The sequence below is a fragment of the Phallusia mammillata genome, chromosome 7 (genome assembly GCF_965637545.1).
Source record: "Phallusia mammillata chromosome 7, kaPhaMamm4.hap1.1, whole genome shotgun sequence".
Lineage (NCBI taxonomy): Eukaryota > Metazoa > Chordata > Ascidiacea > Phlebobranchia > Ascidiidae > Phallusia > Phallusia mammillata.
In genome coordinates this window covers 15,010,417-15,034,035 of record NC_137258.1, presented here as the reverse complement: position 1 = coordinate 15,034,035, position 23,619 = coordinate 15,010,417, and the positions used below count along the sequence as shown (strand labels likewise).

Sequence of the window (23,619 nt, the reverse complement as noted above, 5' to 3'; positions counted from 1 at the left end):
GATCCGACTGTTAAATTGTATAGTTAGCATCAACTAACGAGCAATGCTCGTATATTAAGTCACAAGTTACAAAAGAATGCAATTGTTCGCGCACAATTAACACTTGTAGTCTCGTCTGTGACGTAACAAATTGGTTGTGGTCTATTTTGGGCGTTGTAATCCTATGAATCCAAAAAAATGTGGGCCGTAGTTTGGTGACCCCTGGGTTAAACAAACGAAACAAAGTTTGCAGATATAGCAAACTTCCGCACAGACAGATAGTGAAGTTGCCACAGGAATTAAGTAAACATTGTTCAAGATGTTCATTTACATTGTATGTGACGATTTTTAAACAACTCAACATTAAACTGGCAACGTCTTATTCGAGGGTTGCTTGCGTTTTGGCTGCAAAAATGCCTATAATATTTGTTTGACTAGTCATTCCTGCAGTTAACATAAAGCAAATATAAGATACTTGAACAACCAGCCAGTGCTGGGAATAAAACAATCACATAACAATGCCGATTGTTACTGCAACCATTGTTACGTTGCGTAACAAACCACGAGACACTTGCGTTTGTCATTGATTGTGACCTTCAATCTTACAAACAGCCGGTTTCAACTACTTTACGGTATAGACGTGTATGTGGTCTGGCAATACTTTATTTCAAACAAAGACAGAGGAGACAATACATATGTTGTCACCCCTGTTTTTTCAAGAGGGGAGACATGTCACCCCGGTCACCCCTAAATCGACGCCTATGGCAGTGGGCAGTGGTTACTGGCGGAAAAGTTTATCATGTTATGCTGGGCAGTGTTATTTATCTGTAATGAAATCGTGTAGTTTATAAAGTAACATAAGACATGTAACATAAAAGTGGCTTGTAATACTTGAACAAAGAACTTTAAACTAATTTTGCAAAGGCAACAAATGGGGATTTCAGTTTTTACAGTTTAAAAAATGGTTGAAAACGTTTAATGTTGTTTTGTTTCGACCCGCCAAATACGTAATAGTTGGTCACAAACATTAGATCGATGTTAATCGAATTTATGCTTTCTACAGTCACCAACTTTAGTGCATTCATGACATTGCGCAACTTAACAGTAGCATTATCGCTTCAGAAAGGCGTTCAGTTCTTTAGAAATTTTTCCCCGTTTTTTTAAGCAACGATTTTGACTACCTGACAGTCATGCTTATCTTGCAGCTGCAGTTTTGCTGAGTAAGCTAGATAACAGCGGCAAATTCAGGAAACTACAAAGCTGTCGTGAAAATTATAGAGAAACCGCCAAAGTCGAAAGTTGGATTAGGTTACAGTCTTGTACCTTCGGGTTAAAGTGCTCGTCCCCCCCCCCTTTCAAAATTTCTGGATACGCCCCTGGGATTACTGTACGTAACAATAGTATGACAAACTGCTGATTAACATCCAGAATACATTAGCCTATTAAAACCAACATGTTGCATTATAAGTTTTGTTCAGACCTACTCCGGCGTAGCAAACTTGAAGAGTAGCGGAAAATAGGCTTTCCCATGCATTATTGAAAACTAAAAGAATGTTGCAAATACCAACCGTTAGAAAGAACAATGAAAGAAATGCATATCTGGAATGTAAGAATATATGGTCAAGTGGGGTGAAAAAAACATTTTTTTGAAACTTTGTTGCCAAACTTTTATTTTAGGCAACAAAAGGTCAGTTTTTCTTCCCAACAAAGCTGATGGGACTACTTTTATAGTTATGTGAAGTTTTTGATTTTACTAAAAAACAAAAACAATATTTGACAAAAACTGTTGTTGTTTTTTAACCCCAAAAAAGGTACAAAAAAAACAATGTCAGGGTAAAAAAACAAACAAGTGGACATTAGGACCATTTAAAAAAAAATTAAGTGGCAGTTGGAACTTTAATTCAAATATATGAACTTAATGAACCATCTTAAAGTCAAAGATAAGACAGTAATTACATTAATAACTTTGTTACAATGAATAAGCCAAAAAAACACAAGCCACATCAATTTCTTTATTTTCAAAATTTTTCCAACAAAACTTATAGCAGTTAGCAAACTGTTTGTAAACTAACTACTGTTGTTTCAATGTGCACAACATTGCCTAGAAACGAAATCTGAGAATGGTTTATGGCAGGGGTCTGCAACCTTTCAGGCGACGCATGCCAATTTATTTGTTGTTTCCGTGTATTAATGACCTTGCGTGCCAACGTTTTTCAAAATAATAGTGGTTCGTGCCAGCAGATATCAATAATAAAGAGCAAGCAGAGTGTTTTGTTCATGAAAGGCTGAATTTTTAAACAATTGCATGACAAAAACTATAAACTAGCAGTGTAACAAGTTAAACTGTTACTGCAATATAAACAGGCAAATCGGTTGGCATGCCATGAAAAACCACCTCATGTGCCAACCTTGGCACGCATGCCAGGGGTTGCCGCCCCCTGGTTTATGGCTTATTGTTTAGGCACAGAATGAATACATCCCATAAAAAAGAAAGTATTAAAAAAATTGTTTGGTTTACCTGTGAGGGTATTGATTTTTTACCCCAACTTCAGCCATTTTTGTTTACCCAATTTGACTATAAATAAGGTGTCAGGAAATTTGTGGGGTGGCAGGGAATCAGCTATTTTAAATTGGCTGCCACCCCCAGAAACCACCTAGTGAATCGATACGTATGGTTGCAAAAGGTGTTAACAGCCTTGTGGTTAAGAAATGCTTTTTAAAACACCTTTAGTGATAATTGTTTGAAACATTAGCTGATTTGAATAAAATTTTACAGGACGGTAGTTTGGGTCACTGTGGTTTAGTCATTATTTGGGTGTGGAACCCCATCAGTCACCCCACTAGCCCCCTAAAATGGGTAAACTTTTAAACAATGTACCCATTTTGAGGTGTTGAATTATGTGTTTTACACTGTAGGCACACCCATAGGCCAGAGTTTTACAAAAATGCAAGGAGGCGAATGAAGAGTATGATGTCACATTTATGTTGCATCACTAATGCTGGCAACCACAAGATCTCAAAGCACAACAAACTTTCCCTAGAATGCAATGTTGGTCAAAATAAAATAATGCGAAATGTTTGAAATAATATTTTGGAACAAGTTGTTGTTATGTTTATCATCGGTTTAGCAAGGTTCAAAAAATGTTTCGTTAAGCATTTGTTGCTTTATATCACCTGAGGTAACCATTTATTACAAAACATTCGTCTTGTCCATCAATCGTGTGTTTGATGTCACAAAGAAGCCCATAGGCGCTGATTAGGCCCACCATTTACCCCATTAAACCTCAAAATTGGTGAAATTGGTAAACAATGTCGAAATTGGACGAAATTTGGACAGTTTGTGTTGTGAAAGGGTTTTTGCAGAATGTACTGCATCAAAACCAAACATACACCCCAGTCGTCTTTTGTTAAAAACTTTAGGACATTGACTCTGGCATGCATTAAGTGGAAAAAGACATGTACATCATTAGGCCCAAGTCATGATGTACATGCATTAAGTGGAAAAAGACATGTACATCATTAGGCCCAAGTCATGATGTAGGTAAAGGTAAAAAATATGTGCTATTAAAAATTTCAGCGCACTACCAAACTCTGAAAGCATTTTTGTACCGCTGAGTTAAACTTACATATTGCTATTCTTAGTCTAAAAACTTTCAGTGTTGTAGATTAGTTTCTAGCTAAGTTTAAATACCTGTGTATGTAACTATCTTTTAAATATTTGTTTTCAGAAAATTTAATCACCCAATGTATGAAGATAATGAGGAGAGTATATGTGGTATGTATTATTTCATTTACTGTTAAAGTGGCAATTTTGATGCATTTCATCACATGTTTTTCCTAAAACAAGATAGATGGTAAGCTGCAGACAGCTGGAGAGATTGCTTGCGTAGCCATCCAACGGCACTCCACAGTTTGCGGTGTGATCACGATATAGGAAATCTATTAACATTTCAAAATAGGTCATAGTGTATGTACAGTGGCAAAAAGCCAGCCTTTTAAATGTGCCTCAGTTTGCAAAAATATCTATAGGCTGTGATCTTGCATGCACCGTATTTACCAGTGGTAACAAGATTGAAAGGAAAAAATCAGCTGTGTGGTTATTTTTTTAAATCATAATTTCATTTTTTTAATAGCATAGACTTGTTTGTATCTGCTTGCAGAAGCAATAGGGCAATTAGGGTTTTACCTACACTGCGCAAAACAATGTCTTTTGTTTTGGGGTAATTATATTTCCGTGGTTAAAATCCATTTGTTTATAGACATGGTATCAGCTACAAGTATTGGTGGAGACATGTTCCAACTTGATGCTGAATCAATGCCACCACCCCTGATGGAAAAAATGAAAGATGAAGATAATGGATGTTTAGAGGTTATTTTGTAAAAATATGAGAGTGATATAATATTAGTATATTAAAACAAATGTTTTTGTACTTGGTGCCAATGTAATACTTTTTTGCTACCTGCAGAAAGACACATTGGTAATTTTTAAGTTGCAAATATGAGCTAAATTAAAATTTGGTTTCTTTTTGTTAAAAGCTATTATAAAAGTAACAATCCAACTATCTTGATCGTTTGCCAAACTGGCTAGGCTCTTCTTTGTGACAAACTTTTGGCAGTCAGTCAGGGGCGTATCCAGATTTTTTTAAAGGAGGGGGTCCAACAGTTCATTTTGAGAATTTCCCTAATGACGTCATTAAATCTGTTTGGAAAATTTCCCACACAGATACACTAGACCGCACGAGACTGAATATGTTATTCACACGTCAAACTGCTACTAAATTATCCCATTGCCTATTTAGTTTTCTGGTTCAAAACGAGCGCTTCGTCCAAAATTGTAAGCAGGCCCAGACCGAAAGTACAAGACCAAAACCCAATCTATACCTTTCGACTTTGGCGAAACGTAAATGTGTCTAACGCTCGTTTGGTCAAGAAAGACACTGTAGGGAGAAGTCCCAAGAGAGTAACTCACTGGTTCACGATAGCTTGACGTCGGACAGACGTTTTACAAGACATCGTTTCGGTGATTAGAAATCAGCTGTTTTTGCACAGCAATGCTATTTCGTTTTATTAAGTTATCACTCACATTTTCAGTTTTGGCAAAGGTTTCACACCTATGACATGGTTAAACCTAATATGCGTGCTTCGGTTTCGTATATGTCAAGCAAATCTTTGTTAGTAAAAAAAAGATGAAAAAATAAACTTGACTTTTTTGCAAGATAAATGTTTTTTAAATGCTCGTTGTCAGGTTGTCCGCCGCATGACCACCGCATGACCACGGGTTACTTAAGGTCAACTAGTAGGTATTACTAACACAGTTCAGAACTTTCTTTCATCGTAACATAGCGTTTTTTTGACAATCAATTTAGGAATCAATACTCAAGGCATATAAATTAGGCTAAACGGTATAGTTGTTTTTTAATTTAAAGTGTGTGTAACAGAACTGTTACAGCTTTCTAGAAAAAATTGTGTTTTAAACCCGACCTTGGACGACAATATCTGGGTCAAAGCCAGACATTAAATTGAAAGTATTTGTTTCGTTCTTTTTTGATGTTTTTGTAATTATATGACAATAATAGTGCAAAAAGAATACGAATTTTTTTTTTATTGTTGGGTTAATGCTTTCTAAAAAAATTTCTTTAAGTATCCAAAAATCGCCGCAACATTTGTTTACCGTAAAAGTGCACAAACACGCGTGTGGAGACCCATTAGTTTTTGTTTGCAAAAACAATCATATGTGTAGATTAAATGATGTGTATAGTAAATTGGTAAATATCGTATAGAATATATAAAATGGAAGTATATCAGAAAGCCACCCTTCTAGTTGTTAATTGTTTTTGTCCGTATTTTTTTCTTTTTTCTGTCTTTTCTTTTTCGTATTTTTTTTTTTTTTTCTTTTTTTTTCTTTTTTTTAACGCTGGTTTGGTCCACATAGAGTGCTTCAAAGTTATTCAAATTTGCAGTGATGTTAGTTATCAATCCAAACTTGATCCTCCAGAAGTTTGACCCCAAACGACCCAGCGGTTCACCAACAGGCCCCCAAATGTAATTTTTTAAATCGGCTTTAATGACTAAAAGACATAATCTAGGACTTTCAAAATTTAGGAGACATTCTTTGTTGGTTGGTGCAATGTAAGGTATATATATATAATTCTCTGACTTTTTGTTGGATTCACCCCTTTAACCATGACATAATCAGTTAGTTTTAGGTCAGAAATACAAGCCCTAATGTACTGAAATGTTGAACAGTGGGTTACTCGTTTGTTGTTTAGTGGTTATCCGTACAGCCTCAAATATATGTTAAAACGTTACTAAATCTTCTGATGGAGTTTGACGCTATATCGCTGTGGTCCCAGGGAAGTGATTCACTGATTTACAGCTTAATGCACAGCGGGTAATAAACAAGCTTGCTTTACAGTACAATTGTAGGCTTTTCGTTGGTCAGAATTAGTTTATACTTGTGCGTTAAATACATTTTTTAACTCAGTCTGTTCATGATAGTTTAACTTTTTTGTTTTGTGTTGTGCCGCCATATATTAACATTTTGCATTTTATGTCGAATCGGTGCTAGACACATCCTGTGGCGATCAACTTGTAACATACATTGACACAATGCAACACTCTGACGAAAATAATACCATGAAATTGCGGACAACCTCATTTTTGTTTTGCGCTTTGTTTTCACCCAGACGCAAAAAAGAGTTTGTCATTTAATAGCAAAATTGCAAAAAGTACTGACTGAAACGGAAAGTTTGTTTACCCCAAATCCACGCAAACACGAGTGTGGGGACCCATTCGTTTTTGCTTTGCAAAAACAATCATATGTGTAGATCAAATTATGTGTATCGTAAATTGGTAAATAGGATATATAATATATTTTATGGAAGCATATTAGAAAGCCACCTTTCTAGTATATAATTATGGGTCCCCTTTCCCCTTTCCTGGGGACACATTGATTTTACTCAAATTGTTTGTTTTTTTTTCTTCCCAAAGTTTGTCCGACTCGTTTTTCCATCAAATGTTTGATGTCTTTGGATTAAATTTACACAGATGGTAGATATAGTTATGTAGATGTGCATCCCATTTTGTTTTTGTTGATAACCCCAGTATTTACCCCACTAGCCCCCTAAAATGTGTTATTTTCTTCCCAAAGTTTGTTCGACTTGTTTTTCCATCGAATGTTTGATGGATTTGGGTGAAATTTACACAGATGGTAGATATAGTTATGTAGATGTGCATCCCACTTTGTTTTTGTTGATAACCCCAGTATTTACCCCACTAGCCCCCTAAAATGGATATTTTTTCCCCAAAGTTTGTCCGACTCGTTTTGCCATCAAACGTTTGATGGATGTGGCTGAAACTTATACAGATGGTAGATATAGTTATGCAGATGTGCATCCCACTTTGTTTGTCCAGAAAACCCTAGTATTTACCCCACTATCCCCCTAAAATGGATGAGTTTGTAAACAGTGTCAGAATTGGCTAAAATTTGGATAGATTGTAGAGTATGCCATTTATAGGTGTCGATTGTTGTGTTCAACCCTGTAGCCCTAACATTTACCCCACAAGCGCCCAAAGTGTAAAACGTATTTGTATGTTACTGGACACCACAAACGAAAGATTTCTGTGGCGCAATAGTGTGACAAGGGCAACCAGTCCGGTGTTACTCATGTTTGTGGGTTGTTTGGTTGACGTTTTTGCGCCATGGCAGCTAGGGGCTTGTTAACAGCCCTATGACGTCAGAAACATTAACAGTTGTTGCCATGGGTGCAACTAGGGGGGCAGGTTCGTCGGCATGCCAGGTCCCTTTTTTTATCGGCGTTATTGCGTATAACTACTCTCGTACAGCGCCGAAAACACGTTCGTTCGCATCAAAGCTAAAAATAACTTTCGAATGACAGGACAAGGCGCCGGTACAGCAGTAAATCGCTTCGTCGGCATGTATTGCGATGATGAAAACGAAGTTTCTGCGACGTATTTATGCAACAACCTAAATAATCGCAACAACGATCTTTGTTGGAACTTGAAAACGTATTTACATGTAAACACACAAAAATAAAATGTTTATCGGCGTGGAGCTTCAGCCAAAAATCGTTTAACAACTTGTTTGTAATTTACATGTCAGTTCCTGATCCGCTATCCGAAACAGACTTTTGAAAAAAAGACGTTGTTTTCCTCATCTTCTTAGATGGACAAGACATTAATAACAAATTTACTTGGCTTCCACTCCAACTTGATGCCTCTGACGTAAATATGAACAAGGAATGATTACGAGAAACTTGCACATAGTATGGTACAGCACTAGTAGATAGATTGAAAGATTAACGTGTAAACACCCAGTTGATTGAGTTTATTTGTTACGAAACAATGTCTTAGTTTAAAACGTCAATATACTATCACAATGGACTTTGTGATTTACAAGTGTTATTTTTTCACGGCATTAGAGGCCGTACAATCCAAGGACGAATCCCAGTTCTTTTTTAGATTATTAGTGGAAAAGCATGTCGGACCATTCGACCAATCTATGATACGCACTTAGCAAAACAATCGTTTTTGGGAAAGTCGTATTGGTAGTTCCTTGCCTGCCCTCTCAATTTTCCGCTAGTTGCACCACTGGTTGTTGCTAAAAACACCTCTAGTGGTCAAAATTTTAAACATTGGCAGATTGGGCTGAAATTTTGCAGTACTATTGATTGAGTCATTGAGGTTTTATATTTTTTTAGTTTGTGTGTCGGACCCCACTAGCCCCCTAAAATGGGTGAGTTTATTAAACAGTGTCGGGATTGGTTAAAATTTAGGTAGCATGTGGACTATGCTATTTGTAGGTTTTGATCGATGTGTTTTACCTTGTAGCCCCAACATTTACTCAACTAGCCCCCTAAAATAAATAAACTACGTCCTAATTATATGAAATTTGCAAAGTTTCTTGAACATACTAAGTCCTCAAATGTTATGTTTTTCCCTGTAGCACCACAACTTAACCAACTAATTCCTAAAATTGGTGACCCTTTTAACAATGTTCAAATTAAATGAAAATTGGACAGCTTGAATTTGCTATTCATAGGTGTCCATTTTTTGTTTTACCCCATTATGCCACTATTTACTCCTTCTTTTCTTTGAAAAAGAATGTTAAATAGGACATACTTCGCACAATATCTGGGGTGAATCTAAATTTATATAGTTTGTACTCTACATAGTATTATTATTTAAGCCCAGTCCCGATCACTGCGTTTTACCTTACAACACCCGACTTTCTCATGGTTATCTCTTGAAATGCATTATTTTCAACTTTGCATGTGTGTTTCTGCCCGCAGAAACAACTAAGGTTATAAAAGACGATGGCTAATATGGGACCCAATACAAAATAAGCATAGGAAATATATTAATGTTTTAAAATAGGTTATAGCAGTGGTTCCCGACCGGGGAGGGATTTTAGGAGTTCAGGGGAGGAATTTCATAAAAACTGTAAAAAAAATTAACTTTGAAGCGTTACAGAATATTTTTGTTTTTGCATTATTATGTCCATTATAATTTGGGCCGGTTCACATCTGGAGCCAGTTGTAAAGGATTCTGAAATAGACATCCCTAATTATAAGGTCTATTTTAAATTGCTATAGTTTTTCATGTTTTATTTGTTTTTCGTCTTATGGGGAGGAATAAATAGTTTGAAAATGGGCAAAGGGAGTAATGTATCAAAAAAGGAACCACTGGGTTATAGTGTAAATGCGACAACAAATTGTGCTAAGCCACCCTTCTGGTTGTTTTCCAACTTTGACAACAAAAAACAATCATTGGTTATGTCGTTAGGCAGCAATTAGAAGCATGGTATTGTGTGTTGATATCGCAAAAAACAGTGAAGTATATCTTAAAAAGTTTTGGGTCATTTTTTAGCCCCAGATAAACATTGAAAGGTAGTGAGCAAATATTGCGAAATTAAACTTTTGTACTGTAGAAGCTAGTGATGGGACTAGAAGCTAGTGATGAGTACTGTAGAAGCTAGTGATGGATTTGAAGCGAGTACCAATACCGAGTATGAGTACCACATGTATATACCTTCGATACCGAGTATGAGTACTTAAGTACAGTGTTGTACTTAGTTGTATATCACTGGCTAATTTATCTGCCATGGCCGAGATATAGGCGTGCACACACACATGCAGAAAAATATAATCTCAATACATTAGCGAACAAAATATTGGTAAGCTGGCGGATCTTTTTCCCGGTTTCTTGCTGTCCATAGCAAATATAGGCATAAAGTTGCCCGTATTCCTATGGTGTAAACGGTCCCCCAAATTTCTCCAGCGGTTTCCCAAAATTATTTTATATAATTCGTTTGAGCAAATATGGCTATTTTTTGGTATTTACATGAAACACTTGCGGCCTCTTAAAACTACTTAGCGGTCACCCAAACCTTAAAAAAAAACCTGCCCCCGTGCATAATACGCACCCTAAAAATGGCATGTCGATGTTGGAAAAAAGCCTGTACCCATGTATAATACACACACAAATTTTGACTCTTACTTAAGTCCGTAAACGTAAAATTATTTCAGAAAAAAGAACATGTTTGGGAACAACCGGATGTTATTCTGTCGGTCAGTATCACTGCGCCATGCGCTAGCAAACTCGATAGCGAAGAAATGTTTCGGATTTGTGTAGGGTACATTGTGACAGCATACGAGCAGGTGATCGAGCAAGCGTCTGATACGAGAGCATTGTGTTTGTATGGAGCGTGTGAATTGAAACTAATAGGTAGAGAACTGAACTCTCGCTCTTTATATAGCTGACATGTCTTGCGCATCCGTTCTGCGCATCGGATCCAAATTTCCGCCACCGAGTTCGAATATCTAGCGCCATCTAGGTGTCGATTTTTAAACTAGTACTGTAATGGTGGCCTCCATATGATATCCGGTCTGCGATGGAAATTAAAAAACAAACAATATTTGACTATAACACACCATCAAGGATTGCACCATCGCATCAAACGATGTGTCGTCAGTTATGAATTTTACTGACTAAGTGTGTTGGGCAGGATGGCTAAATGTGATGCGCGATTGACAACAAACAAGAAGAAAGGTGTGATTTCAAGTTTTTTTTCGAAGGAGATTTTCTTAAAAAATTGTTGTACCCATGCATAATATGCACCCCAGATTTTAGGACAATAAATTAATTAAATTTTGTGCATTGTGCACGGAAAAAGACGGTAGAAGCATAATAGGGATAGTAATAGGGATTGATTAATAGGCAATAGGGATAGGAATAGGGATTGACCACCCAATGTTCCAACTTTTTTTAGGTGCCTGTATGTCAGTCCTCTACCACCAGAGAAACCAGGTTACCTCAACATGCCTACAACATAGTAACTACTACTGAAGACAATAAAAACCAGTAAATAGTATCGCTATGAGCATAGGCGTCGATTTAGGGGTGACCGGGGTGACATGTCTCCCCTCCTGAAAAAACAGGGGTGACAACATATGTATTGTCTCCCCTGTTTTTGTTTGAAATAAAGTATTGCCAGAAAGACCACATACACGTCTATACCGTAAAGTAGTTGAAACCGGCTGTTTGTAAGATTGAAGGTCACAATCAATGACAAACGCAAGTGTCTCGTGGTTTTGTTATGTGATTGTTTTATTCCCAGTACTGGCTGGTTGTTCAAGTATCTTATATTTGCTTTATGTTAACTGCAGGAATGACTAGTCAAACAAATATTATAGGCATTTTTGCAGCCAAAACGCAAGCAACCCTCGAATAAGACGTTGCCAGTTTAATGTTGAGTTGTTTAAAAATCGTCACATACAATGTAAATGAACATCTTGAACAATGTTTACTTAATTCCTGTGGCAACTTCACTATCTGTCTGTGCGGAAGTTTGCTATATCTGCAAACTTTGTTTCGTTTGTTTAACCCAGGGGTCACCAAACTACGGCCCACATTTTTTTGGATTCATAGAATTACAACGCCCAAAATAGACTACAACCAATTTGTTACGTCACAGACGAGACTACAAGTGTTAATTGTGCGCGAACAATTGCATTCTTTTGTAACTTGTGACGTAATATACGAGCATTGCTCGTTAGTTGATGCTAACTATACAATTTAACAGTCGGATCACCAGATTTTAAATGGGATTGTAGAAAGACCAAATTTTGGCCCACCTATGAAAATCGCATCGCGGGCTAAGTATGGAAAGACGGCGCTAGAACATGTTATAACTATGCGGCTCGCGCAAATCGTTATTAAAGTTATCCGGCCCGCAGTGTAAAACGTTTAGTGACCCCTGGTTTAAGCGAATAAGGGTCATAACTTAGATCGTGCGCTCGCCAGGACAACGGAGCAGTTAACGCAACTGCATTGTGTTCCTAAGATTGTGGGTTTGAACGGCTGATGGATGTTTCCAAAACATGGAAAGGTCTCCCCTAAAATTTTGCAAATAATTAAAAAATCGACACCTATGGCTATGAGTAACTTTTCACAGTTGTGCAGTTTGTTTGTCTACCCTCTTTTGCTATGATATGTTTAATCGATTTGGATGAATTTTGACAGTTTATAGCAGGGGTGGGCAACCTTTGTTACTGTAGGGCCAATTATAAATGTCAAAATTGGATCGCGGGCCGCACATGTATAACACAAAGTGATTTTGCTTTGTTTCTTACCAAATATGCTTAACTACAAGTATAATTCGTTTTTGATTCTAGCCACATTTTGCCAGATCGCAGAAACTAGCATCAGGCGCATTTCTCAGTTTCAAAATATGTTATAATTGGACTCGTTTGCCAGTACTTTTGAAATCCAAGCCTGTCTGCGGGCCGCACAACCTTTAATAAAGGGCCGCATGCGGGCCGCAGGTTGCCCACCCCTGGTTTATAGATTACATTAACCCACAATTTAACCCACTGGCCCCTAAAATGGGTAAATTAAACAAAATTTGGACAGCTTGTAAAATTTGCTATATATATTTATATATATATGTATATGTCGATTGTTATGTTTTACTTTATTTTGCCACTATTTAACTCTTCTTTCTTTTGAAATACAACATGTCTGAATTAAATTGGATTTTGTGCTGATTTCGCAATATTTGCTCACTAACTTTCAATGTTTATCTGGGGCTAAAAAATGACCCAAAACTTTTTAAGATATACTTCACTGTTTTTTTGCGATATCAACACATAATACCATGCTTCTAATTGCTGCCTAACGACATAACCAATGATTGTTTTTTGTTGTCAAAGTTGGAAAACAACCAGAAGGGTGGCTTAGCACAATTTGTTGTTGCATTTACACTATAACCCAGTGGTTCCTTTTTTGATACATTACTCCCTTTGCCCATTTTCAAACTATTTATTCCTCCCCATAAGACGAAAAACAAATATAACATGAAAAATTATAGCAATTTAAAATAGACCTTATAATTAGGGATGTCTATTTCAGAATCCTTTACAACTGGCTCCAGATGTGAACTGGCCCAAATTATAATGGACATAATAATGCAAAAACAAAAATATTCTGTAACGCTTCAAAGTTAATTTTTTTACAGTTTTTATGAAATTCCTCCCCTGAACTCCTAAAATCCCTCCCCGGTCGGGAACCACTGCTATAACCTATTTTAAAACATTAATATATTTCCTATGCTTATTTTGTATTGGGTCCCATATTAGCCATCGTCTTTTATAACCTTAGTTGTTTCAAGCCACCCTTCTAGTTTTTTATTACCCCATTCCTATAGAACCGTTTGGGGTAAAAACGAACAACAAGATATCTGAAAAAAATTAGAAGCTAGCCAAGTGGAGTCTTTTTTGTTTAATAGGTCATAGTTATGACACAACACAGAACAAAAGTCATTGACACCAGACTTGTAATAAAAAATCTGCAGGAAAGTTTCTAAAGGTTGTTGAAGACTTTTTAACATACGAATTTTACTACTGTTGTTTCTACCTGCAGAACATTGCCTAGAAACAAAATCTGAGAATAATTTATGGCTTATTTTTTAGGCAGAGAATGAATACATCCTATGAAAAAGAAAGCATTTAAAAAAAATTTTTGGTTTAGCTGTGTGGGTATTGTTTTTTTTTACCCCATTTGACTATATATTAACATTTTAAAATAGGTTATAGTATATGTGCAATGGCGAAGTGTGCCAAGCCACCCTTCTAGTTTAATGTCACTTTTTTGCCGCATCATCTGTTGGGAAGGAAACAAGGTATTTTAAACAAACATAAATCCAATTGACATGGACAATTTTACACTTATCCATGCTAGGTACAGACCTCTCGCTACTCAGAACCTAGTGAACAATGTGAAATTATGTAGTATTCATTTAAGTTAAACTTGTTGCTTTAAACACAGTGTCTACAATGTATGTGATGTGTTGCAGAGTTGTTTTTTGTCTCGAAGCAAGTACTGCAAATTGCACGATACCATGACTTTCAGGGTATTGATATTTTGTACAGTGGTTGAGAGTAGTTTTTTGTGTTTTATGCTATAAAAGAGAGCAACATCATCTCTGTAGCCATAGATGTGCATCACAGTAACTTGTTTTAGCTTTGGGGAAGTATAAATGAGCAGTTCTTGATAACATTTATTTTAATACTTATCAAGTTGTTGATGGCTTTAACTAATTCAGTGATTCTCAAACTTTTAACATTTGGTCATAATGTTTTCTTCTCAATATCCTCCAGCACCTGTGTTCAAAGCTAAATGTGTTTATGAAACCAAATATATCTCAGCTAAACAAAACCTGGTATTAACCACTAAAAGTTTTTTGTTTTTTGTGAAAGAGTTCTCACAACAACATTTACTGAAAACAAATTTGCCAAAGATGTAGAATGAAGCAACACCCATTCAAGTTTTTGCTCGTATAGTTGTAAGATTTTATATTGCATAATTTTGTAGAAACACTTCAAGTTTCTCAGAGTCCTTTTAAAATTGCTTGGTGATTTCCCTCACAACCATATTCTTACAATTCAAATTCTCAGTTACTTTTAAATTGGAAGTAGATAAATAGTAAATTTTTGATTGTTGCAAAAATATGTTGCTGGGAACATAAGTTTTAAAATCACTTAAGTTCAACTTTGCTTAGTTTGAACCAAATAACTCCTTTTTTTTGTTTTAGATCTACAAGCACTACAACTTCTCCCATAAGTACAATCCAGATCTTCCCATTACTTCATACCATCAAACTATACTTGAAACTATAAACGGATATTCTGTGACAGTATTACAGGGATCAACTGGAAGTGGAAAAACTACACAGGTTCCCCAGTTAATACTTGATGCACATGCAAAGGTAATAAAACATTTAATGTCTTCTGTAATGAATTTGTTGGAGTGTGTTCTTAGTTTTGCAGTTTGATTGGTCCCATCTGAATAATTCATACAACATCACATTAACCAAGCAAGAAGTACAGTTTAATGTATTCTTAGACCTTTCTATTCTGTCACTTGCAGACAACTAAATTTGGTATGCAATTCACATAGAGTTTTTAGAATTTTGACATTACAACAGAATATCAAGTGGACGTTATAGATGATGCTAACCCTTGCTGATAATAATTATTGGTACCTATAGATAATACAATGTTTTCATTTGATTTTTTCTTTTAAACACTAGTTTGTTTTGACGCTTTTGGTTAAGACACAGTTGTTCAAACTCTTTTAGGTTTACTCTTATGATAGATAGGTTGGTCCCTGTGGTTTTCACTTTGGTTGGAACAGTGGTTTTCTGTGTATTTACTTTCCTGCAGGATGTGGAGTGATTAATAGGGTTATGATCAATTGAGTGAAGTTTTCTTGTTTCACACATAAACATGTGGTAGCTTTAAGCTTTGTCCTACCAAATGACACAAATAAGTTTGAGCCTAATAATGCAAACGTGTATATTTCTTCCCACATGTTACATGCCATAGCTGAATAATTTCTTTTGGATTAAGTATGAACTGGAAGCACTGCTAAGGCAGATAAGGATAAGTGATTCAAGGTTTGCTAGTGCCAGTTTTGATCTAAGCTCTGTTTTAATGCTTTTCATTCTTCTGAACCCCATTTTCAGTGTGAAAAACTGGGAAATATTTTAGTGTGAAAAAACTGGAAAATATTTCAGGGCTAAAAAAACTGGAAAATATTTCAGGGCAAAGCATAACATGTTGGCAAAGGTGGTGAATGGACTGATCTTTTCTTAGGTTTAGGCTAAAGCACTGATTAAGACAAACAAGACAATGGCTTGCTTTTCCTGTCCAAATGCTTTCCAAACATCTTAACTAGTATTAACTTACAATAAATTGCCAAAATGGTCGTGTGTTTAGCCACTACCTTGTGCTTACAAGGCTGTGGGTTTTAATTCTGTTTCAACCACATGTAATTCCCTGAGAAAGAAACTTTGGCTACATTGTTCCAACTAAATGACCCCATGACTCGCAAACAAACACAAGGCACAAGGGGCACATAAGCTTAAGCATATAGCTATTTGAATAAATTGTGTTTACTGGTGATTGTCCTCTTAAATACAACGGTAACTAGCTTGCACTTAAAACTTGTTTTGGTTTCATACCTTGTTTCACAATCAGCACTTCCCAACAATGAAGTATTTGTATCTTTAAATTTGGTAAATTTAGTGTAAAAAAAAATTCTCTGCTTAGTAATACACCCTGGTTCCCAACCCAAATGACAAAAAAAGCAATTGTTTGCTCATGATCAAAATATTGTCTTGTCTATGATGTGACATTAGATTAAATTGATGAAATTAATCCTGGATGTTGCTGTAGCAATTACATTTAGTTTTGACTGTTATAAAGCTTCCTTGTTGTTGAGTGAATCGAATTGCCCATCTTTCTCAAGAGGCAAGAACTTTCATACCGAATAATATTCTCATAGGGTGGTTTAAATGCTTTGTCTTGCATGTAATTTTAACACCTTTATTTACTTGAAGAGTGTTTACTGTGGCCTACATTTGTGTTGTAGATGGAAAAGTATTGTAACATTGTGATTACACAGCCACGTAAAATTGCTGCCTTAAGCCTTGCACATAGAGTCTGTCACGAAAGAAACTGGCAAGTAAGTCTGTTTTTGCATTTGCGAAATGTTATACAATGTAAGTAATAGTTCCAGTTTCTTACCTGCCATCAGTGCAGTATAGTTAATTTTGCTAAACACAGCTAGTCATCTTGATTTCACTCAGTTTTTTTTTTTTTTTTTTTCTCTGGTGAAGTTTGTGCATGCACTTTTGGCATGAAATCTTTTGGTGAATTTGAATGAAACTTTCACAGATGGTAGATGTATTTATGCAGATGTGCCATTTGCTTTGTTTGACTTGATAACCCCAGTATTTACCCCGCTAGCCCCCTAAAATGGGTATTTTCCCCCCAAAGTTTGTCCAACTCGTTTTTCCATCAAATGTTTGATGGATTTGGGTGAAATTTACACAGATGGTAGATATAGTTATGTAGATGTGCATCCCACTTTGTTTTTGTTGATAACCCCAGTATTTACCCCGCTAGCCCCCTAAAATGGATATTTTCCCCCCAAAGTTTGTCCGACTCATTTTGCCATCAAATGTTTGATGGATGTGGCTGACACTTATACAGATGGTAGATATAGTTATGTAGATGTGCATCCCACTTTGTTTTTGTTGATAACCCCAGTATTTACCCCACTAGCCCCCTAAAATGGGTTATTATGGGTTCCCTTCCCTGAAGGGGACACATATTGTTTTTGTCTATATTTTTTTTTTTCTAACGCGGATTTGTTCCCACGTTTTGGTCAAGAAAGAATGGTTCAAACTTTTTCAAATTTACACACATTACAGATATTGGTTTAAAGATGGTCCATGTGAATTTTGACCCCGTTTGATCCCTCGGTTCACCCACAGCCCCCCAAAACGTAAAATTTTTAACGTAGATTTATTCCCATGTTTTGGTCAAGAAAGAATGGTTCAAACTTTTTCAAATTTACACTTATTATAGATATTGGTCAAAAGATGGTCCATGTGAATTTTGACCCCGTTTGACCCCTTGGTTCACCCACAGCCCCCCAAAACGTGAAATTTTAAAAACGGCTATACTTGCTAAAGCAGATGTTTCTGGAGTTACATACGTTTGATTGGTACATTGCAGCGTATTTTAAACTATTTTGTAACTTGAAGTTGTATATATCCATTTTCACCCCTTTACCCCCAAATATTTGTTTGTTTGTTCACATGTTATTGAGGCCAGAAATACAAGACTTAACCTGCTGAAATTTTTAACAGCTGTGGATAGGGTGCTCCTTGTTGGCTGGTAAAAATTTCAGTGCAATCGGCTCAGTAATAGTAAATATATGGTTTTACATGCTATCTTCTGTCATATTTGTGCTCGCTCAGTGCACAGCTGACGCAATGGGAGTGATTAACGATAGTGGCACATGGAAAAAATGCCTCTGCTTCACGCATGAACGCAGTCGTCACTTGACCATTTTCTCATTGGTTGGAATTAAGATGATACGGTGTTAGTGATATTGCGCTGTAAACGTTAACGCTGCGGGGGCACGACAGGGACAGGCGATGCGTATGATGTCATGACCGTATTTGCCCGTCGCTCAGTGCACAGCTGATGCAATGGGAGTGATTGACCATAGTGGCGCATAGAAAAAAATGCCTCTGCTTCACGCATGAACGCAGTCGTTACGTGACCATTTTCTCAGTCAGATAGAAGTCTCAACTCTCGAGGGAGTAATTCACTTGTTTACGATTAAGGCGGTTGAATGCAGCGGGAGTGCTCAGCTTGACGTCCGGACCGACGTTTTATGAGGCAGTCGTGTCGGTGATTAGAAATCAGCTGTTTTTGCGCAGCTATGCTATGTCGTTTTATTAAGTTGTCAAGCACATTTTAAGTTTTGGAAAATTGTGTTTAAAAACTGACCTTGAACGACAATATCAAGGTCAAAGCATGAGAATAAATTAAAAGTATTTTTCCTGTTCCTATTTACTGTTTTTTGTAATTATATGACAATAATGATGCAAAAACAATACGGACAAAACTTTTTGGGTTAAGGCTAAAGTTGGTTAAGCTTGTCCTTAAGAATCTAAAAATAACCTGGATGTTTGTTTACCATAAATCCGCACAAACGCGCGTGTGGGGACCCATTCGGTTTTGCTTGCAAAAACAATCATATGTGTAGATCAAATTATGTGTATAGTAAATTGGTAAATATCTAACAGTGATTGTGTCCTATTTTTACTGTTACCAAATCGCATATGCATATGCGTGGGGACCCATTAGATTATGCTTGCAGAAACAATTAGGTTATAAAGTGCCAGGAAAAAGATAGGGACCCAATGAGATGTAGGTGCCAAATATATATCTATTATGAATATAGTAAATGGAATATGTGATACATCATTAAATATGATGTAGTATATATAACCCGGCAATATATAGGAAAACCACTATTCTAGTTGTGGATATTGTTTTTATCCGTATTTTTTTTCTTTTTTTGTCTGTCTAACGCTGGTTTGTTATACGCATTTGGTCAAGAAAGAGTGCTTCAAATTTATTCAAATTTGGACAGATGTTAGTTATTAATCTAAATTTGATCCTCCTAAAGTTTTACCCCGAATTACCCAGCGGTTCACCCACAGGCCCCCAAAATGCAAATTTTTTAAAACATGGTTTGTTATATGCGTTTGGTCAAGAAAGAGTGCTTCAAATTTATTTGAATTTTGTCTGATGTTAGTTATTAACCAAAATTTGATCCTCCTGAAGTTTGACCCTGAATGACCCTGGGGTTCACACACAGGCCCCCGAAATGTAAAATTTTTAACGCTGGTTTATGATGCTCGTTTGGTAAAGAAAGAGTGCTTCAAATTTTTTCAAATTTGGACATATGTTAGTTGTTAATCCAAACTTGATCCTCCAGAAGTTTGACCCTGAATTACCCAGCGGTTCACCCACAGGCCCCCGAAACGTAAATGTGTCTAACGCTCGTTTGGTCAAGAAAGACACTGTAGGCAGAAGTCCCAAGAGAGTAACTCACTGGTTTACGATAACAGGAGGGCTCAGCTTGACGTCGGACAGACGTTTTACGAGACGTCGTTTTGGTGATCAGAAATCAGCTGTTTTGCACAGCAATGCTATTTCGTTTTATTAAGTTATCACTCACATTTTCAGTTTTGGCAAAGGTTTCACACCTATGACATGATTTAAACCTAATAAGCGTGCTTCGGTTTCGTATATTTCAAGCAAAACTTGTTAATCAAAATAAATTTGAAAAAATAAACTTGACATTTTTGCAAGATAAATGTTTTTTTAAATGGTCGTTGTCAGGTCGGCCGCCGCATGACCACGGGTTACTTAAGGTCAACTAGTAGGTATTACTAACACTGTTCAGAACTTTCTTTCGTCATAACGTAGCGTTTTTTTGCAATGAATTTGGGAATCAACACTCAAGGCATGTATAAGTTAGGCTGAACGGTTTTGTTAAACAGTAAGGACGGCATGCTATTGAAAACGGTGTCAATAGGTCAAACAGTCGTTTGGCGTGTGCACCGTGAGAGGTTACTACAGGTCAATGGTTTTGCGAAACAAAGTTAAATGAAAAACAATTTGTTATGTGTACACTTGTAGCAAATTGCTTTTTAATTTAAAGTGTCTGTAACACAACTGTTACAGCTTTCTAGAAAAAAATGTGTTCAAAACCCGACCTTGGACGACAATATCTGGGTCAAAGCAAGATTAAATTAAAGTATTTGTTTCGTTCTTTTTTAATGTTTGTGTAATTATATGACAATAATAGTGCAAAAAGAATACGAACAAAAGATCTTTATTGTTGGGTTAATGCTTTCTAAAAATCTGTCCTTAAGAATAAAAAAAACCACAGCAACATTTGTTTACCGTAAATCCGCACAAACACGCATGTGGGGACCCATTAGTTTTTGTTTACAAAAACAATCATATGTTTAGATCAAATGATGTGTATAGTAAATTGGTAAATATCGTATAGAATATATAAAATGGAAGTATATCAGAAAGCCACCCTTTTCTTCCCAAAATTGTCCGACTCATTTTTCCATCACATGTTTGATGGATTTGGGTGAAATTTACACAGATGGTGGATATAGTTATGTAGATGTGCATCCCACTTTTGTTTTTCTTGATAACCCCAGTATTTACCCCACTAGGCCCCTACAATGGGTGAGTTTTTTAAACAGTGTCAGAATTGGCTGAAATTTGGATAGCTTGTAGAGTATGCCATTTATAGGTGTCAATTGTTGTGTTCAAACCTGTAGCCCTAACATTTACCCCACAGAGCCCCCAAAGTGTAAAGGTATTTGTATGTTACTGGGCACCACAAACGAAAGATTTCTGTGGCGCAATAGTGTTACAAGGGCAACCAGTTGTATGTTACTCGTTTGCGACTGTGTGGGTTGCTTGGTGAACGTTAGTTAGGGGGTTGTTAACAGCCCTATGATGTCAGAAACATTAACAGTTGTTGCTCAAAACACCTCTAGTGGTCGAAATTTTAAACATTGGCGGATTGGGCTGAAGTTTTGCAGTATTATTGATTGAGTCATTGAGGTTTCATATTTTTTTAGTTTGTGTGTCGGACCACATTAGTTACCCCACTAGCCCCCTAAAATGGGTGAGTTGATTAAACAGTGTCTGGATTGGCTAAAATTAAGTAGCATGTGGACTATGCTATTTGTAGGTTTCGATTGATGTGTTTTACCTTGTAGCCCCAACATTTACTCAACTAGCCCCCTAAAATAAATGAACTTTTAAAAAACGTCCTAATTATATAAAATTTGCAAAGTTTCATGAAGATACTAAGTCCTCAAATGTTATGTTTGTCCTTGTAGCACCACAACTTAACCAACTAATTCCTAAAATGGGTGACCCTTTTACCAATTTTCGAATTGAATGAAAATTGGACAGCTTGAATTTGCTATTCATAGGTGTCCATCTTTAAAAAAGAATGTTAAATAGGACATACTTAACACAATATCTGGGGTGAATCTAAATTTATATAGTTTGTACTCTACATAGTATTATTATTTAGGACCAGTGCCAATCACTGTGTTTTACCTTACAACGCCAAACTTTCACATGGTTATCTCTTCAAATGCATTATTATCAACTCTGCATGTGTGGGGACCCATGAGTTTCTGCCTGCAGAAACAACTGAGGTTATAAAAGACGATGGCTAATATGGGACCCAATACAAAATAAGCATAGGAAATATATCAATGTTTTAAAATAGGTTATAGTGTAAATGCAACAACAAAATGTGCTAAGCCACCCTTCTAGTTCAAAAGCAACTACACTCAGTCATGGTTTGGGATTTTTAATTGTGATGCAATCAAACAGATTATGCTATTAACCGATATGCGATTAACCGGATTTGTCTGTATCCCATTTTTTAATAATCAAATATTTTCGCCTATGCAATAAACTCTAGTATAGGTAAAAAATCAACTTAATTGAACGAATTAGTGACATTTACAAAAGCACTGTGTTTTCAACTGATGCGTTGTGTTGACTGCTTATCACTGATGTTATAAGTTATCAGTTTTACTTTGACTGTAGTTAAACAGAACCGTTAATAATATTTGTATGTTTTTGCTATTGTATAGATAGGGCAGGTGGTTGGATATCAAGTTGGTCTGGAGAAAATGACTTCACAAGATACGAGACTTACGTTTGTTACAACAGGGGTTCTTTTACATCAGTTAATAAAAGCAAAGAACCTTAACAAATTTACTCACATTATACTTGATGAGGTAAGTATTTATGACACATATGGATTTTACTCAAATTGTTTGTGAGTTTGAAAACAGTGTTGGAATTGGCTGAAATTTGGATAGCTTGTAGAGTATGTCATTTATAGGTGTCAATTGTTGTGTTCAATTATATGAAATTTGCAAAGTTTATTGAACATACTATTTTAAGTCCTCAAATGTTGTGTTTTGCCCTTAAGCACCACAATTTAACCAACCGGTCCCTAAAATGGGTGACTCTTTTAACAATGTTGAAATTGAATGAAAATTGGTCAGCTTGTAGAATTTGCTATTCAAGGCATCAATTTTTTTTGTTTTACCCCATTATACCATTTACTTCTTTTTTTCTTTAAAAATGACATTAAATAGGACATACTTCAAACAATATTTGGGGTGAATCTGATTTGTATAGTTTGTACTCTACATCAGTGTTTCCCAACCTATAGGTCGCGACCCAAAGTTGGGTCGCCAGTTTTTGTGACAATAATAGCATCTCTGTTTCATAGCGTTATTTTGTTATTTCCCAAACCTATAAATTGTTTCCCAATAAAAATTTCATGACTATTTGGCGTGATAGTGACTTACTCTGTTTGTGACGTCATAATGTTTGTGTGAGATCACTATTAAGCGCTGTCTGGCTCGTAATGCCTTGAACCAGCTCTAATGTTGGCGGAAAAACGAATAATTTTTGTTTGATGCTTTTTTATTTTTCAAACTGGCGAAGAAATTTTCAAAAAGCTTTCCTGATTTACAAACAAAAGTACAACCCAAATAGTAAGAATGCATGTCCATGGGTCGCGAGAAGCCACAAAACAAAATTTTGGTAAGTATTTGGGTCGCACCAAAAAAAGGTTGTGAACACTGCTCTACATAGTATTATTATTTGAGCCCAGTGCCAA

General features: G+C 36.2%; 1 protein-coding gene across 10 annotated transcripts in view; it reads left to right on the top strand.

Annotated features, from left to right (window-relative positions):
- LOC145239715 (ATP-dependent RNA helicase TDRD9-like) overlaps window positions 1-23,619 on the top strand; it is a 72,492-nt gene that overhangs the window by 5,686 nt on the left and 43,187 nt on the right. For 9 of the 10 annotated variants that reach the window (XM_080103105.1, XM_080103107.1, XM_080103103.1 and 6 more), the window contains 5 exons: window positions 3,708-3,754; window positions 4,239-4,348; window positions 15,092-15,265; window positions 16,933-17,025; window positions 22,577-22,723. In XM_080103105.1, the coding sequence (XP_079959231.1) occupies window positions 3,708-3,754; window positions 4,239-4,348; window positions 15,092-15,265; window positions 16,933-17,025; window positions 22,577-22,723 (571 nt within the window). Of the gene's footprint in view, window positions 1-3,707; window positions 3,755-4,238; window positions 4,349-15,091; window positions 15,266-16,932; window positions 17,026-22,576; window positions 22,724-22,780; window positions 23,544-23,619 lie in introns of those variants that run through there. The other variant, XM_080103113.1, reaches the window with a different exon arrangement.